This window comes from Lycium ferocissimum, chromosome 1, assembly GCF_029784015.1.
Source record: "Lycium ferocissimum isolate CSIRO_LF1 chromosome 1, AGI_CSIRO_Lferr_CH_V1, whole genome shotgun sequence".
Lineage (NCBI taxonomy): Eukaryota > Viridiplantae > Streptophyta > Magnoliopsida > Solanales > Solanaceae > Lycium > Lycium ferocissimum.
In genome coordinates, this window is record NC_081342.1 from 5,651,091 (window position 1) to 5,669,118 (window position 18,028).

Sequence of the window (18,028 nt, forward strand, 5' to 3'; positions counted from 1 at the left end):
CATCATCACGGGCATGGTCATGAAGGTCACCATAAAAATTGTCGTCGTCATCATCATCATGGTCATGAAGGCCACCATCACCATGAACATGATCAACCTACAGCCGCACCAGTTTCTTCTCCTGAAGTTTCAAGTGAAGCTCCTAAATCTGAATGATTTTATTTTTATTTTTTGTAATACCCTATATTAAAGGTTACCAAATTATAAATCAAGATTAATAAAAAAAATATATTTTATTTTAAATTCTAGAATGAAGGCATTGTTATTGATTTGAAAGAAAATCATTTTAAGTGGTAATGAGTCCGTTGACTCAAGATTTTCCAATTTATGGATCACGGCCATTGCCTATGTATTAGAATACTATAATCATGCTTGAATTTCTTAGACAAGGCTATATGCACATTTATCCAACTCAAAGTATATCAATTTACATGAATTTTAGTTTTCATTTTTTGTAATACTTTTCTTGAATTTTTTTGAGGTACGGTATAATAATACTTATTCGCTTAGCTTCTCAAATTATTGATTCCGTACGTAGGTTGACATTTTTTCTTTTCTTTTCTTTTATCTGTTTTGGATCCTGACTAATACGGATTCTCATAGAGAAGTTTCACGATTTGGGGGGAAACTGCTCCGTAGAAAGACAATTCTATTCTGATTCGAGGTCTCTAATTAAAGATAGATGATTAGTGATCACTCCACTACCATTTTTGATGGTTGTAAGTTGACATCTAACTTGAAAATAATGTGACCACAAATAAATATGCCATCATCTTTGCAATATTTTTTCTTTATTAGGAAAAAACTTTTAAAGGAAAAAAGATATCCATTTAAATAATGTCACTCCGTGTCCAATCAAAATAATGTGATATTATACGAGAAAGAGAGTATATAAGAGACTAGTATAGTTTCACAAGCTTAAAAAGTGCAAAAAGTAACAGACAATTAGTCCAAATGACAATTTAAAATTTCATATTACCTTTTTTTTTTTTTTTTTTTTAATTTTACTTTGCGTGTGCTCTATATTGTACATTTTTTTATTTTCTGATTTTTCAACATATTTTGGTGTTGCGCCATATTTGAGACAAAGATGAGCGAAAATAAAGTATTTGGGAAATTTCACCGACACATTTTTACTTTAAGATAGATTCAATTTATTTCAAATTTGATATCTAGCATTCTAATTAATTGCAATCCCAATAATAGTCGATGGTTAGATTCAACTCAAACCGTCAAATATTAATTGATCACTTTATCTTCATCAACCAATTTTTTTCAAGCTAGACTAAAATTCAACAATTTCGATTTTCATCGATTTTCATCAATTTTACAACCAAATCCATCCAAAACCATTATGAATTGACAATATTAGGTCAATAAAATTTTACCCATTCAATTTTGATCACAACAAAAAATTGGGTTAAAATTTTCTAAAATAAATATCTCCTTTCTTTTCCAATTTAGTTGTATGTTCATAATTATTGCAAGAAAAAGAACGAGAAAGAGGAAGGAAGAGAAGAACAAATTGAGAACTTTTAAAGGATATAGAAAACCACTGTTACTTTTGCGCAAATCTTTTTAACTATTCATAATTTAAACACCAGGCCTTACAAAGGACTTCTAGTTTAAAAATTCTTGAATATCTACACTAGGAGCCTATATAGGAAGCGCACATATTCATTTCTGTCGTTTCTTCTTATCCTTCTATTTGTCTTTACAATATCTAAAAAAATTGTTGTTGCATTAATTAATTGTGATTTGTCAAGAAATATTAGTTTACATATCAGGATAATTACCTTAATTTGAACTGAAAAAACTAAACGTCTCAAAATACCACTTAAGTTTGAATTACATGAGTTGAATTTTATAATAGTGACCTGGAGTTTGAACTATACGAAATAAGTTGCAGAACAGTGACCTGAAGTTTGAACTACAAGAATTGAACTCAGGATAGTAATATATAGATTGAACTGCCCGAATTAAACTTTAGGACAGTTGTATGAAATTTGAATTACACGAATTGAACTTTATAACAATGGCCTGAAATTTCGAGACGTGGGACTCTCCCCATCATTTTAAGTTGTGAATATATTTTAAATAACATTTAAAATGCTGAATATATTTTAAACGGAAACTTAAAAGTGACTACTAGTGCATTTGCATTTAACCCTAATTAGGCGCAGTCTATTTGAGCCCATTATGTTCCATATCCCAAAGCACATTTGCCTAATGAGACTCAGACTCCTATTCAGTCAAATGTAAGGAGGTAACAAATCCACGCAAGAGTTAATTCCAAATATAATGATCACTGAATTATAATTTAGTTATTATAACAATAAAGCTTAAAAATATCTTTTCATAAATTACAATAATTAAATTTTAATAGCTTATTCACCTTGAACTGATTTTACTTGGTTCCTTTGAGACCAAGGCGTTATTATTATCATTTTGTGAAACTTTGTTTTATTGTTATTAATGGACAATCTTATAATGTGAATACATTTAAAATATCTGTTAACTTTTATAACTTATTTTCAATTTGACTTTTAAAAAAGATTATTGAACTTTTATGCCACCAACTCTCTAGTAAGATTGAGACAATCTTAAGTTTTAGAAAGTAAATCCAATGAAAATTAAAGAGGGATAGAGTCAAATTTAATGCCAAACGACCATGTCTCCACTCTCCACTATATGAGTCACTGTTTTTTTTTTTTCTTCCTCACTATTGCAATAACATCACAATTAATGATTTAAAAAATGGCTACATCGTCACATTTACTCGTTTCTCTTCTCCTTGGTCTTTTCTTTTTCTCAACGCCAACTTTATCCAGCAAAATACTTAGTATTTATGACTTAGAAGGGGCAATTGAAGTATCTTCACTTAGTGATTTATGAAAATATAAATCAAGATTATTAAAAGATTTGATAAGGATTTTTTTTTTGAAAATCATTTTCATGTGGAGACGAGTTCATTGACCCAAGATTTTTCAATTTTCTTGGATCTCGGCTATTGCCTATATATTAGAATACTATAATCATGCTTGAATGTCATAAACAAGACCATATTCACATATATCTAACTCAAAGTAGCTGTAATAATTTAATGCTACTAACGGTCCAACAAGATTGAAGTAGTCTTAACTAAAGATGCAGGTAAAGATAAAAAATAAAAATAAAAATAAAAAAAGATAAGAGAAAGCAGAATATAATTTCTCGATATAGTGGTGATTAAAAGTTGCAATATTGGATGCCATTAGTACGATATATCTCTTCTATAATTTTTTAAAATATTATTACATAATTTATCTTCCAATCTATGTACGTAATGGGATATCTATGAGCAACAAATAGGGGAACATGATTATTAAGATTATCTTAATTAATTTTTTTTAATTACATAAGAGAATCAGGGAAGGGAAACGTACGTAGGGGGTTGTGGAATAGAACATACCCTTTTTATTGTGTCAGAAACTCTCGTTGATATTTACTAATACCATAAGTTTTAATGATTAATTTTTCTTAACTTTGAAGTTTGACCTTTTTCCCTTTCACATAACCGTCAATATTTCAACCAGGTTTCTACCATGAGATCAAACTAAACTCCCACTGACTTGATCACAACAGTGTTTTTCTTAACCAAAAGATTACCAAAAAAAAAAAAGTCTTATTATGTGGCCTTAAAATTCGTTTCATATACTTTTCTTGTTCCAAATCATGTGATGTACTTTTTTTTTAGTATGTCTTAAAAGAAGGATATTTTCTTATATTTTAAAAATAATTTATCTTTAAATTTTCATTTTTATCCTTAATAAATGATTTATAGTCACAAAATATCTCTGACTTTGATTTTCCACCAAAAAAAAAAAAAAAACTTCTTTATAAATTTCAAAAGTCTTTTTATGTTTTTAAGCTCCGTATCCAACCAAAATTCATCACATAAGATGGGACGGAGGGAGTAATTTAGACTTTTGAAAATAGCAATTATACTTTAATGCTACCAAAGCTCTCAACAAGATTGTGGGAATATTGAGTAAATGCAAGTAAATAAAATACATAGAGGAGATAAAGCATAATTTAATTCCACAAGACCATTCTTCCACTATATAAGCCACTGTTTTCTTCCTACTTTTTCACCATTGAAGTATCATTATCACAATTCAGTGATTCAGAAAAATGACTATTTCACATTCACATCTTTGTCTTCTCCTTGGTCTTGTTTTGCTTTTTACTCCAACTCTCTCTCTGAGAAGAGACTTCTTCAAAATTGTACCTACCGTTGATCATCCAGATATCTCTTCTACAACCAGAATTGCTCCTCTTATATCACCAACTGCTTCAGCATCAGATGTGGCAAGCTCTCCAGATGTTTCACCAGCTCCCAAAGAACCCTTAGTTAGTTCACCACCTCCAGAAGAAACTCCGGTTATTTCACCACCTTCAGGAGATACCCCAGTCGTCTCACCACCTTCAGGAGACACTCCACCTTCAGGAGACACTCCGGTCGTCTCACCGCCTTCAGGAGATACCCCGGTCGTCTCACCGCCTTCAGGAGACACTCCGATCGTTTCACCACCTTCAGGAGACACTCCACCTTCAGGAGACACTCCGGTCGTCTCACCGCCTACAGGAGACACTCCACCTTCAGGAGACACTCCGATCGTTTCACCGCCTTCAGGAGACACTCCGGTCATCTCACCGCCTTCGGGAGACACTCCGGTCGTCTCACCGCCTTCAGGAGACACTCCACCTTCAGGGGACACTCCGGTCGTCTCACCGCCTTCAGGAGACACTCCACGTTCAGGAGACACTCCGGTCATCACACCGCCTTCAGGAGACGCTCCGATTGTCTCACCACCTTCTGGAGACACTCCCGTCGTCTCACCGCCTTCAGGAGACACTCCGGTCATCTCACCACCTTTAGGAGACGCTCCGGTCATCTCACCTCCTTCAGGAGACACTCCACCTTCAGGAGACGCTCCGATCGTCTCCCCGCCTTCAGGAGACACTCCACCTTCAGGAGATGCTCCGGTCGTCGCACCGCCTTCAGGAGACACTCCGTCTATTCCACCATCTTCACCGCCAACTCCTAAGCATAATCATCACCACCACCATCATCACCACAAGCATCATCATCATCACTCGCACCATCATGGTCATAAACACAAACATCATCAGCATGATCCACCTTCTGAAGAACCTGCACATGCTGCTGCACCAGCCCCGTCTCCTGAAGTTTTAGTTCAAGCTCCTGATTCTGTGGTTTTGGACTATATCAACTAATTAGTCACCCTTATGTATACAAGGTTTATAAAACCAATCAAAATCGAGTACTAAAAAAAAAATATAAAACGAGGGTTGTTTGATTTGCTATACCCTCTGTTTTCTATAATGTGAACAGACATGCATGTATTTTCAGTTTAGGTGGCCCGAATTTGTTTTGCCCTTGTCTAATTAATTATGGCATATAAACGTTACTGATATCACTAGATTCTATGTGGATTTCTTCCTTTTTTTAATCCTCCTTCTCTCACTAAAAAAGAAGGCATTAATCGACAAGTAATTTATAAGTTAATTGTGATGTTCGATGGAACCCAAGCCTAGCCTAATGATTTTCCTTGGCTAATTTGTACAAATAGGAGGGGATTGCCAGTATGACTTATGGTGACTCATCAGGAATTTTATTTGAGATTGACCAAGATTTGCCTTGATAATAAGTTATGATAATTCGTCAAGATTTCTTATTTGAGATTGGCCAAGATTTTGTCTTAACAACAAGCTATGATGATTCGTCAGGATTTCTGGTCAAATCCTGATGATCACCACAACATTTTTTATAGAAATTTACCATCACGTTTTTTCTTCGAATTTGATTGCGACTTTCTACTACTAATCTCAACAATTTTCAATAGTTGAATTCAACCTAAACCTTAAAAAATTAATAGACCCACTCTGCCTTCTTCAATATTTTTTTTTCAAGTTCAACAACATCCAACATTGATGTTTTCAATTTCCTCCCACCACCAAATCAAATAATTATTGATAGACAATACTATAAGTAAGCAATTCCATTCAGTTCCAATCACAAATAAGCAATGAATCTTCAATTTTTTTTATAGCACCTTTATCATTTTAAAAAAAAATTTAATTAGGTGTTCATGATTCATTGAAAGAAGAAGAAGGAAAGAAAGGAAGGAGAAGAAGGAAGTTCTGGCCGAATTCTAAATTTTGGTATCCTCCGAGTGCCCTTCCAGCATAAAAACTTGAACAGGAAGTCCTTAAATTATTTCCGGAAAAAAGGAAGGAAGAAAGCGTTTGGCATACACAAGCAAATATTAAATAAGTAATTTTGGAGAAATCAAATTTTCTTAATAAACAATTGCCTTAATTCTCAAAGGAATCAAGTTGAGGTCCTTTGGATACAAAGCCTTATAGCCACAGAAATGCTATGACATCGACATATTTTAGATCATAAATTTCAAAAGTCTTCATTTATTTCTTAATATTCGTGCAGATTTAATTATATCCACATAAATTGGAACGAAGAGAGTATTTTTGTCGATGTGATGTTCGGGAAGGGTGAATAAAACAAATATTTTAGTGTCTTTCGTGATACTTGAATAAGTTGATTGATTTTTCCGTAATTACCAAAAAATAACTTAATAATTTTAGTACAATAAAGTAAAATTTGAGTAATCATCCATGAAATTAACCCCACAAATATAATAACTAGGAAATAAAGAGGTTGAACAATAGTAGTATTTAACTATGACAACATCAACGCCATTATTCTAGATGTTCTCACGCAGAATAATTTAGTACAATAAAGTGAAATTTAAGTGATCATCTATCAAATTAACCCAACAAATATAGGAAGTAGGAAATAAAGATCTTGCAAAATAGTGTAATATTTAATTATTTCAAAACTCAAATTGAATTACAAGAACAATGGATGGTAACAAAGTAACATCAAGGCCATTGTCATTGCAGATAGTTCTCACCTGACCATTATATGTCTGCCCTTTCTAAGTTCTAACATTACAAAATCGATAGACAAAATGCATAATATTAGAAAAACAGCCAAAATTCCCAAAATACTTAATATTTTCTAAGACACAAATTTTCTTGTTTAATCTAAGAGAACAATCCTCGAAGTTGTGTAACCATTTGCTTGTCCAATTGGAATGCTTTTGCAATAACATCATCCCCAACTGGTGGATTTGATCCAAAGAGTTGACTAGCAACCACATTTAGCCCAGGATTTTGGCTATTCAAAGCACCAAACACAGTTGCATTTGAATGTCCAATATTATACTGAAAGTGAATCAATCCTTGTGGGAACACAAATACATTCCCTTTACTCAATATTCTTGTAAAAGATAGAGTGTTTAATGGATTTGTAGTGTCAGGGGCCAAAAATCCAACATAAAGATAACCCTCTACGACAACGATAATTTCAGTGCCACGAGGGTGTGTGTGTGGTGGAATTAAGCCAAGTGGTGCAAAATCAGCACGGACAAGAGAAATGCCAAGAGTGTTGAGTCCAAAGAAGACGATTTACATCGACCAAATTTAAAAATGTTCCCATTCCTGGTAAAGGATTTCCGCTTACGTTAAATCCTGCAGAAAGAAATCGTCTACTGTGACAAGTTTTGGATCTTTGCAAAATTTTCCATTCATGAAGACTGCAAAAAAAAAAAAAAAAAAAAAATTCGGAGTATGTATTAGTGTAAACCTTACAACCAAACAAGAAGAAAGATAAAAAAGGAAAATAGTTTAACTTCAATACACTGAGGGGATATTTGGTTCATGAACAAAATTATTCTGAAATAATGCAAAGATTATAATATATTGAGATTGATAACCCATGGATTTTAGATTTTTTTTTTTTTTTTTTTTTTTTAAATATAAGGTGTATAATTCAAAGTATGTGTTTGATTTGAACCTGGACAAAACTTGAATAAACTTCATTTTCGAATTTCAACCTCGGCTTTTTTATAGGACCTTGAGAAAAGAGTTTCGCAAGAAGGCATCTTTACCGTCATTTGGTTGTTTCCGTGTATGAGATGAATATGGTATTACCGGGATTAACATATCAAATAATTCTGGAATTACTTATTCTAGAATTAAATAAAAAATTACAACCAAACATGGGATAAGATGATCCTTCATTTTATCCTGGAATTAGTTTATTAAATAACTCTCGACCGTGTAAATGAATTTTTATACTAACAGATCACCCAACATATAACTACAGATAACTGTTTATAACAGGTGAAATTAGAACTAGAAAATAAAGCGAATCATCACCTACTAAAATATGTTAAAATATACAGATAATATAAACAAATGTACACTATCCGTCTATATAAGTTAAAAAAAAAAAAAAAAAGAATTTACCTCCAGCATTGGAGTCACTAGCTGCAATACAAAAGTCCTGAACAGGGCTTGGATCAAAGGAAGAACCAAAGGATGAAAGCAGACCAACAATGACTAGAATAATCATGAGGAGAGGAAAAGCCATTGTGGATCCATCATGAGGAGAGGAAAAGCCATTATGGATCCAAACAACTCAAGCTTTAATTTCTTGAAAACTTTTTTTCTTTCTGGTAGGATGATTAATGTATAGCTAATCACAGGTGATGAATTAATACTGAAAAATCTTAGCCTATATACAGATAGTTGTCATATTAAATCTTGAGAAATCAGAAATGGAGAATAAGAGAAACTTGATACTGTTTCATTGAAGAATAAATGATCCACTTAATTAGTTGGATGTTTATACACTTGTCAACAGAAAGATAATAACTAACAAATTGGCTAATTAACGACTAACTACCGAGTAAGGTAAAATGACTACTATGCCCTTTTGGCCTAAGTTACACCATATTCAACACTCCTCTTCAAGCAAGGTGGTGCAATAGAACACCTAGCTTGGAGCACAAATACTTGTAGACACGTAATTTTGATTCTCTCCGGGTGTCTCACCTTCTAGCAATCAAATATTTCTTTTAATTTTAATTTTTGATGTGTCGATTATTCTATTTTTATTTAGTAGGTTTATTTACGGAAACGAAAATCAAGAAAAAGGAGTAAAAAAAAATATTGTACACATGATAACATTTCTACACAGGATACCTTTTTCCTTCATATCCTACACTAGCACACATGATAAAGATTTCTACATAGGATACCTCTTTCCTTCATACCCTACATTGGCACACATGATAACAGTTCGACAAACAGTTCGACATAGGATTCTTTTTCCCTTCTAATCCACACACTAATCGACCCTAGACCCAAAAAAATCATCCGAATTTACCATACACACATAAGCAGCCACAGTCACCTGCACCTTCTCATTTTGAATACATTCACCATTATATTCGCGGTCATACATATCCAACACAAGATATATGCAGAGATACCCAAAATAGTTCATAGAGAGACAGGGGCCATCTTTATCATCTTCCCCAACTCCATTTTCTTCTCAAAACTGCCATAAGCCTCCACCATAATCATGTAGTAAACATCCATCTTCACGCACCAAAAGGGGAAAAGGATGTGGATTTCACGTCGAACACACACCATTAAAGCATGGTAGAACCACCCCAAAACCCCAATAAAATACAGCCAAGAACACCATTATTAGACTACACAAGCTCACCACCGTTTTTGATACAACCCAAAACTATCGCCTTTCCCGTTGTTTGGATGAGCTCGAAAACGTCAAATGGTCTGTTCGTGTTTTAAAGGTCTTGGTTCGAAGCTCCGGTCTCAGTAGAAACAGTTTGGAATTAAAAGCTAAGGCATGGTTCAAAGCTCCGTTTGAAGGTCCATTTCTCACGTTGTACCTGATTAAATACATGATTTTGGTGCTTTGAAATGGAACGTTGATGTGCGAAAGAAGTTTTATTCTTGAGCATGCTCTACTGATTTTAGTTTAATTTCTTGCTTGAAGTGTTTAGTAATTATCACCTAGAATTGACATGTTAATTGGCGACTTAATTCAAGTTTGTTGAATGGGATAAATTGTAAGTGACAGTTGGGGCTAAATTGATAATAGGCAATGTTTGTTAGTGGGCCGTGGGGTTAATTAAAAAATGGGAAGAAGTTTGGGCTTCACATGATTAGTCTGCTTTGCTTTCATTTTAGGGAAACTTACACAAATAAAATTTCACTTTTTTAATAAATTTTTCTAATTATATGCAACAAGTTGAAGATTTACAATTAAATAGTAGCGTTTTGATGTATTTCGGTTGTATCTCGCATTTTTGAAATACAAATAAATATAGAGAAATACAAAACACGTTAGAGTAAATTTAGGCTCTATTTTTGGAACATATTTTTTTTTTAAATTCTCGAGAAAAAAATAGGCTATATTTTTGGAACATAATATTCTTTTCCTTTTTAAATAGTAAGTCAAATTAAATCAACCATATTTCACACAAATCACTGAAGAGTAAAATCAGGCCCTATTTATGGAACAGTTTTTAAAAAAAAAAAATTATGGGATTCAATTTAAAACTTTCCTTAAATCAGGCATAACGGTTGTTCTTCCATAAAAGCTTACGAATCTCTCTCAACTTTTATCACAATCAAAACTTTTTGAATTCAAAAATCACTAAAGATACAAAAACTTCCAAATACAGAAAAATCTACACTGAAATATAATGAAATATGGTTGATTGTTCAAGAAATATAAAGTTGTAGTATGCGTATATACAATGGAATACAATGAAATATATCAGAAACGGTTTCATAAATTAGAAATACAAAATGCAGAAATACATTGAAATACAGCGAAATACAAAAGTCGTGAAAACAAAGTGTAGTAAAAATAGGCTCTATATTTGGAACATTCATTATATTTACAACAAAAAAAAGATAAATACATTGAAATACAGTGAAATAATTACTGAAATACACTGAAATATACTGAAAGTTAGATATATTGTTTGTTAATACACAGAAATACACTGAATTATACTAAAACATTTTATCAAACACTTGGTGGACATGAAGCTCTACAACTCTCATCAATGGTGTTTTTTTTTCTTGTTCTTTTGAATTCGATACAAGCATACTTTTTCTCCAATGTCTCAAAGCATCAATGTTATAAAGACGTACGTCTCTCGATTTATGAAACTGGTGTCCTTTTAATTGGATCCTATTTTGTAAATGGATTTTGGTAATATGCTTCTGAAGTTTGAAGGAATTGTAGCTAGTTTATCTATTTGGTTGAATGAATCTTTCTTTTAACAAATTGCAAATGTCTTCTGTGACATCGTAGGCACGACATGTGGACATTAAAGAAGTAGCTCGTAAAACAGAGGGATATAGTGGAGACGGCCTCACAAATGTTTGCCGAGATGCTTCTATGAATGGCATGAGGCGAAAGATAGCTGGGAAGACACGTGAGGAGATTAAGAACATGGCCAAGTTAGAGCTATTTTTTTCGTCGACCATGGCTGCTACTACTACTGTAGGATTCTTCTGATTTGTAAGAGAAAATGAGATCTAGGGTAGGTGATGGAACAGAGAGAGAAAGAGGGGGAGGGAGAAAATAAATTTGGTAGGTGAGAGAAAATCAATTTAAAAGACTAGGAGATAGAATGGAGAGAGAAAGAGGAGTGAGGGAGAAAATAGATTTGATAGGTGAGAGAAAAGTATTTGGAAAAAAAATTGTGGTTAAGTGGGAGAGAGATACCTTATTTTTAGGGAAATACACTGCAGTTAAAAAAACAAGTTATAGATGGTAATTTGATAAATAATTAAGCTACCAAAAATAATTTTAAAAAAAAGATAGCTATTACTAATAAATAAGTCTTAGAGATAGTTATGAGCTGTAAATTTTCGTTCATTTTATTGGGGCTGGATAGGCAAACTTTAAGTTGGATTAATTGCTTGTGTGCTTTTACTCGCTTTCAATCTCATGTACTCATTCCCGGGTGGGATGTCCCAGAAGAAAACTTAATGTAAAAACAATGATGGCCATTCGCGGAGAAGAACCCGGGATGTTATGAGCTCAGTAGCTCAGTAAACCACATATGCTTCACCACCCATGCGGATCCGGTCAATCCTTTGAGTTCCATTCTTGCAAATATATATATGCTACTAATCTCTAGGCGGAATACATAACTAACGCATTAGCTATAGCATTGCATTGACCATAGGCCTTTCTCATTTAAATCTCACCCTTCAGTTTTAATGCTATGCCATCCTAAGATGGTCCATGAATTATTAATCATAGCTCAAATCACCGAATCAGAAAAATTGGGTGTTATATGTCATTTATAAATTCCATTACCTATTATTGGAGAAAAATGTTTGTTTTCATTACAAAATGGAAATAAGTATCCTACTTATGCATTTTGGATTTAGTTAAGTAAAACTACTAAATATCACATCACCGGATATTATTTGCAAGAATCTACGGAGCTCCTTTAAATATCTACATAGATAAAAGACCTTATATGATGGAAGAGAAACGATTGGAAACATACAACAAAAAATGTTACAATAATATATGTTTTGACTATCATAGGAGAATTTATTCAGCACCCGATAACATGTAATAACATTTGTAGTGACATATATATTCTAGGAGAATTTCTTTCGGAGTTGCTTAATCACTTTCTTATCAAGCTGGAAACCTTTGGCAAGAACATCATCGAGAATAGGCGGATTTGAAGCAAATATTGAATTAGGAATCATGACGAATCTAGGATTTTGACTCTTCAAAGTAGCGAGTACAGTAGCATTTGTACGTCCCACATTATAACTGAAGTGAATAAGACCTTGTGGGATCACAAACACATCGCCAGGATTCAAGATTTTGGAGAAGAGACGACTCTTAAAGCTGTTTGCAGCAGGTACAAGAAATCCAGCATATATAGTTCCCTCCAAGATAGTTATGAGCTCAACATACATAAATAGTTCTTCCCTTTTTTTTTTTTTTTTTTTTTTTTTTTTTTTTTATATTATTTCATGTTGTAATAATTTGGACTTTATTTTCGAACTTTTCTTGTGCGCGTGCTTATGTGATTGTTTGAGTTAGCTGATTGAGTTTCTATTTAAGCCGATACGAGTTAATTAAAGCGACTGTGCTAAAACCACGGGACTCGAGGGATGCCTCACACCTTCCCCTCGGTCAACAGAATTCCTTAACTGGAATCTCTGTCGCATGATCAGTATTTTAGAGTCAAACTTGTTTTTTAAAAGGGACGTTAATTTTACGGTGACTTGGCACACCAAAACTCGATGTCAAGTGGGTGACTCTTTTTCTCTAAATAAAATCCCTTTTCGAAACACATTTTTTCGTCACTTTCGATTTGAAAACCCTTTTTGAACTTAATATAATAAATGATTTTTGTGGGAAAAAAGAGGTGTGACAATACTAATGCCGAATTCTATTTTGTCCTTTTGTTAGCAGGTCTCACAAAATATGTGTTTACCAAATCCATAAACAACTTCAAGAAGAGCCAACCTATCGAAACAACAAAAAAAATTTGCAATGATATAATTTGAAGCTTGATGGGCAATCAAGTTCATATTAACAAAAAATATTAAAAAAAGGACTTGTGTTGGATTGGCACTACAAATCATTCTCAACAGTCGATAAAGAAGAAGAGTAGAAACTAAAGTTAAAGGTATGTTCCTCACTAACCCACTTTTAGCAAACAGAAGTTTTCATTGTTGGATCTTTATATTAATGCCTTCCAGACCCATTTTCAATCTAGGGTTCACAAATTTTGGGTCCATTAACTCGTGAGACAAAAGAAGAAGTTTCACTCAATTAGTGTTAGTCATGTGAGACACAAAATAATTTTTTTCTATTTTTGTCATTATCCTCTCTCTCTCTATATATATATGTATATATATTGACTTCGCGGATGAAGCAAAGCTCTTTGACGTACCAACAAAATATTTCATACATCTATTTCAATATATGTGATACACTTTTCTTTATTTTCGTTTTAAAAAGAATGATACACCTTTAAAATTTTGAAAATAATTAATTTTACATATCTCATTTTACCCTTAATGGAAAACTTTTGTAACCACAAATATTGTAGCATATTTAAAGTCACAAGTATCAAAAGTCATATAGCCATGGACAAGTGATATGGCATGTTTTACACCACAAATTTCAAAAGATTTATTTATTTCTTAAAGTTCATGCCGATGAAAATTATGTCCACATAAATTAGAACGAAGGGAGTATTTTTGTCGATGTGATAGGATGAACCCAAAAAATAGTTTAGTGACTTTCGTGATATTGAATAAAATTGAGTTCAAATTTTTTTCATTACAAAATAATTTAGTAATTTTAATGCAATAAAGTAAAATTGAGTCTTCATCTATAGAATAGAATCAACCCCACAAATATGTGAACTAGGAAATAAAGAGCTTGAACAATAGTAATATTTAATTATTTCAAAACTCAAAAAGGAACAATAGTAATATTTAATTATTCCAAACCTCAAAAAGGTTCAAAGAACAAAGGATGGTAACAAAGTAACATCAATGCCACTATTCCAGATGTTCTCACCTGATCTTTATTTTTCTGCCTTTTTAAGTCATCTCTCAAACATCACAAAATTGATAGCAAATACATATATTAAAAAAAAACAACCAATGAGCTCACACGTATACATATTATTTTCTAACACACAATTTTTTCTTGTTCATTCTAGGAGAACAATCCTTGAAGTGTTGCAACCATTTTCTTGTCCAATTGGAATGCTTTTGAAAGAACATCATCCACAAGTGGTGGATTTGATCCAAAGAGTTCACTTCCAACCACAATTAGCCCAGAATTTTGGCTATTAAAAGCAGCAAAAACAGTTGCATTCGTATGTCCAACGTTATACTGAAAGTGAATTAATCCTTGTGGGATCACGAATACATCCCCTTTACTCAATATTTTTGTAAAAGATCGAGTCTTCAATGGATTTGTAGTGTCAGGTGCCAAAAATCCCACATAAAGAGTGCCCTCTGTGACAACAATAAGCTCAGTGGCCCGAGGGTGTGTGTGGGGTGGAATTAGGCCATATGGTGCAAAATCAGCACGAACCATTGAAATGCCAAGAGTGTTGAGTCCTGCAAGTCGATTTACATCTACCAAATTTACAAATGATCCCAATCCTGGTAAAGGATTTCCACTAACGTTAAGTCCTGCAAGAAAGAAATCGTCTGCTGTGGCGAGTTTTGGATCTTTGCAAAATTTCCCATTCACGAATACTACAAAATAAAGTAGAACAAAATAGGAGTATGTATTAGTGTAAGCCTTAGAACCCGAAAAAGAAAGAACGAAAAGGAAGAGTTTAACTTCTATACATTGAGCGGCACTTTTGGACTATACTGAAACATAATGTAGGAATTGTAATATTAAGACTGAAATTCCATGGATTATTTAGTTTTTTGTTTTATTTAATTAAAATGGAATAAATGGTGTAAAATTCAAAACATGTGTTTGGTTTAGAATTGGACAAAACTTGAATAAGATTTTATTTTCAATTTTAACCTTGACTTTTTTACAATTACTGCTAGAGAAGAGCTTTGGGAGAAATTAAATGCATCTTAATCATTTGGTTGTTTCCTCATATGAGTTGATTATGGTACTATCAGGATGAAGATATAATTAATCCCGGCATTATTTATCTTGAAATCAAAAATTTCAACACAACACGGGATAAGGTAACCCGACATTTCGTCCTAGATTATTTTCTTTATCCAGATACTAAATGAAACCCGATATTATAAACGACTTTTTACACTCAGATCAGAATAAGTAACTACAAATTACTGTTCATAATAAGTGGAATTAATAACTTGAAAAATAAAGCAAATAATCACATGCTATAACATGTTAAAATACATTAGTAGTGTAGAGATTTTTACACTATCAATGTAGATAAATTAATCCAAAGAAAAATGAAATGGAGGTTTTGTTAGATTGAAATGGTAGTTTACCTGCAGCCTTGGATTCACTAGCTGCAATACAAAAGTCCTGAAATGGGCTTGGGTCAAAGGAAGAACCAAAGGAAGAAAGCAGACCAACGATGACTAAGATAATTGTAAGGAGGTGAAAAGCCATTCTGGATTAAAACAATTCAAGCTTTCTTGAAAACTTCTTTTTTCTTGTGGGGATGATCAATGTATAGGTGATCACATGTGATGAATTAATAATGAAACATCTTAGCCTATTTATAGATAGTTGTCACCATTGTTTTTGTTAATGTTGAAGTGTGTAGTTTTTACGAGAAAATGACATACTCTTCCTTATATTTGGGTAGGTTCAAAGTAGTCCGATTCCTTAAATATATTTCTGAGTTGTTTTGGTCATTAGTTTGTCAAAAGTGAGGACTTTTAGTTCACACTCTTGAAAATAGACCCAAAATAACAAAAACTATAGAAATTGCTCCTTCAAATAATTATTTTTTTATAATTCTCGTCAAATCTAACACAAAGAGTTGTTAAATATTTAATAACGACCAAAATTGCTCACTTTTAACAAACTTAAAAGACCAAAAAGAAATGCTCGAGAGTATATATTTAAGAGACTACTTTGAAATTACCTCAAATATGAAGGACCATTTTATTATTTTCTCTAGTTCTTACCTATGCCTTTTAAATTAATTTGGAATTAAGTTTCCTACTGGGGGAACTCTTTTTCTTTTTTTCTCTTTTCAGTATTCCCAATTGCTTCTTCTTCTATTTACTTATTTGTTACAACAGATTCTTTCTTGAAAATCCCACATTGATAACAACTTGTTTGTGACATATAACCTCATTCATCTATTTTACCTTGCGATCCCTTAAAAGAAAAGAAAATTGGAAGTTGATATATTACCTTAATTTTATTAGAAACAAAGAAGATAGTAGAAAATTTGTTGTATTTTCCTTAATTTCAGATCTGTACAAGGCTATGTATTTATAGACTAGCTAAGAGCATCTAAAAATATCCAATAGGATAATGTACTATGTACTACTACACCTGTCCCTATACTATATGCTATTGTCTAACAAATCAAATGAATTATTTACAAGTGTCTACTAGAAATAAAATGTAAATACAAAATACTATACAGGTTGTGTACAACTACTATTTTGTTGTTTCCTATCTGATAGACTTGGGCTGTTATCTTCATCTGATACACTTGGGCCTGGTACTGTGTTGTTGAGATTCGGCCCAAATATTGTAATGTTGGTCCATTGTAAATCTGCTGAGAGTTGGCCCAAATGCATTGTGACCCAAATGTGTATTTAGGCCTGCAAACTATATAAAGAAAACGATCCCTAATTCTTCGCACCAAATCCCTAATTTGTTTTAGACACGAAAGTAAACGAACTCGGATTCGTTGCTCGTCTTCTTTCATCGTCTCTTTTCCTTTCCTTCTTTCTTCTTCTCTTTTCCTCGTCATTTCATCTTCTTCATTTCTGTGTAAATGTTGATCATTAATATCAATATCCCCCTCAAGTTGGAGGGGAGAGAAACGACTCCCAACTTGTTAGAACCCGTATTTTTGTACATTGGAACAATCCGGATTAATTATGATAAGTTAAGGACAAAACTATTCCGGGATGCAAAGTCGGGATTTTTGACCTTCGATTTTATTTTGAGCCATAAGTTGATCATGAATTTGTTGGCATGGAATAATTAGGAGAATTTGGGACCAAAAGTGATAAAATTGGAAGTTGAAAAAAATCATCCATTTCCATGGTTGGCCATGTAAGTGGGGTGAATGGCCCACACAATTTTGTGTCAACTTTTAATTGGAACAACACATTAATGTGGGCCAAGGGACAATTGTGCACTTCTTATATTAGTTAAAAGATGACCACAAGTCTTCATTTGCATTTCAACACTTAGAAAAAAATAAGGGAACAAGAGTTGAAGAGCTAGAAGCTCTCGGCCAAGGGAGCCAAAAAAACCAACTCCATTTTAAGCTCTTCCAAAATTAATTCCTTGGTGTAAACCCACTATATTAAGGTCCCTAAGTAGCGTGGAGGTGTCGTTGGAGCG

General features: G+C 33.0%; 3 protein-coding genes and 1 pseudogene across 3 annotated transcripts; 1 reads left to right on the plus strand and 3 right to left on the minus strand.

Annotated features, from left to right (window-relative positions):
- Nucleotides 1-4,173: 4,173 nt before the first annotated feature.
- LOC132061370 (early nodulin-75-like) lies at nt 4,174-5,280 on the plus strand. Its single transcript, XM_059454206.1, has one exon. It carries the CDS (start codon nt 4,174-4,176, stop codon nt 5,278-5,280), a length of 1,107 nt encoding a protein of 368 aa, XP_059310189.1.
- A 1,640-nt stretch (nt 5,281-6,920) lies between these two features.
- LOC132068111 (germin-like protein subfamily 1 member 7) lies at nt 6,921-8,718 on the minus strand (annotated as a pseudogene).
- Nucleotides 8,719-12,600: 3,882 nt separating this feature from the next.
- On the minus strand, nt 12,601-12,930 carry LOC132061376 (putative germin-like protein 2-2). Its single transcript, XM_059454210.1, has one exon. It carries the CDS (start codon nt 12,928-12,930, stop codon nt 12,601-12,603), a length of 330 nt encoding a protein of 109 aa, XP_059310193.1.
- A 1,760-nt stretch (nt 12,931-14,690) lies between these two features.
- On the minus strand, nt 14,691-16,190 carry LOC132068119 (germin-like protein subfamily 1 member 7). The gene is made up of 2 exons (XM_059461606.1): nt 15,976-16,190; nt 14,691-15,243 (listed from the first exon to the last, which is right to left on the minus strand). Exons 1-2 carry the CDS (start codon nt 16,097-16,099, stop codon nt 14,693-14,695), a joined length of 675 nt encoding a protein of 224 aa, XP_059317589.1. The 5' UTR covers nt 16,100-16,190; the 3' UTR covers nt 14,691-14,692.
- Nucleotides 16,191-18,028: the final 1,838 nt, after the last annotated feature.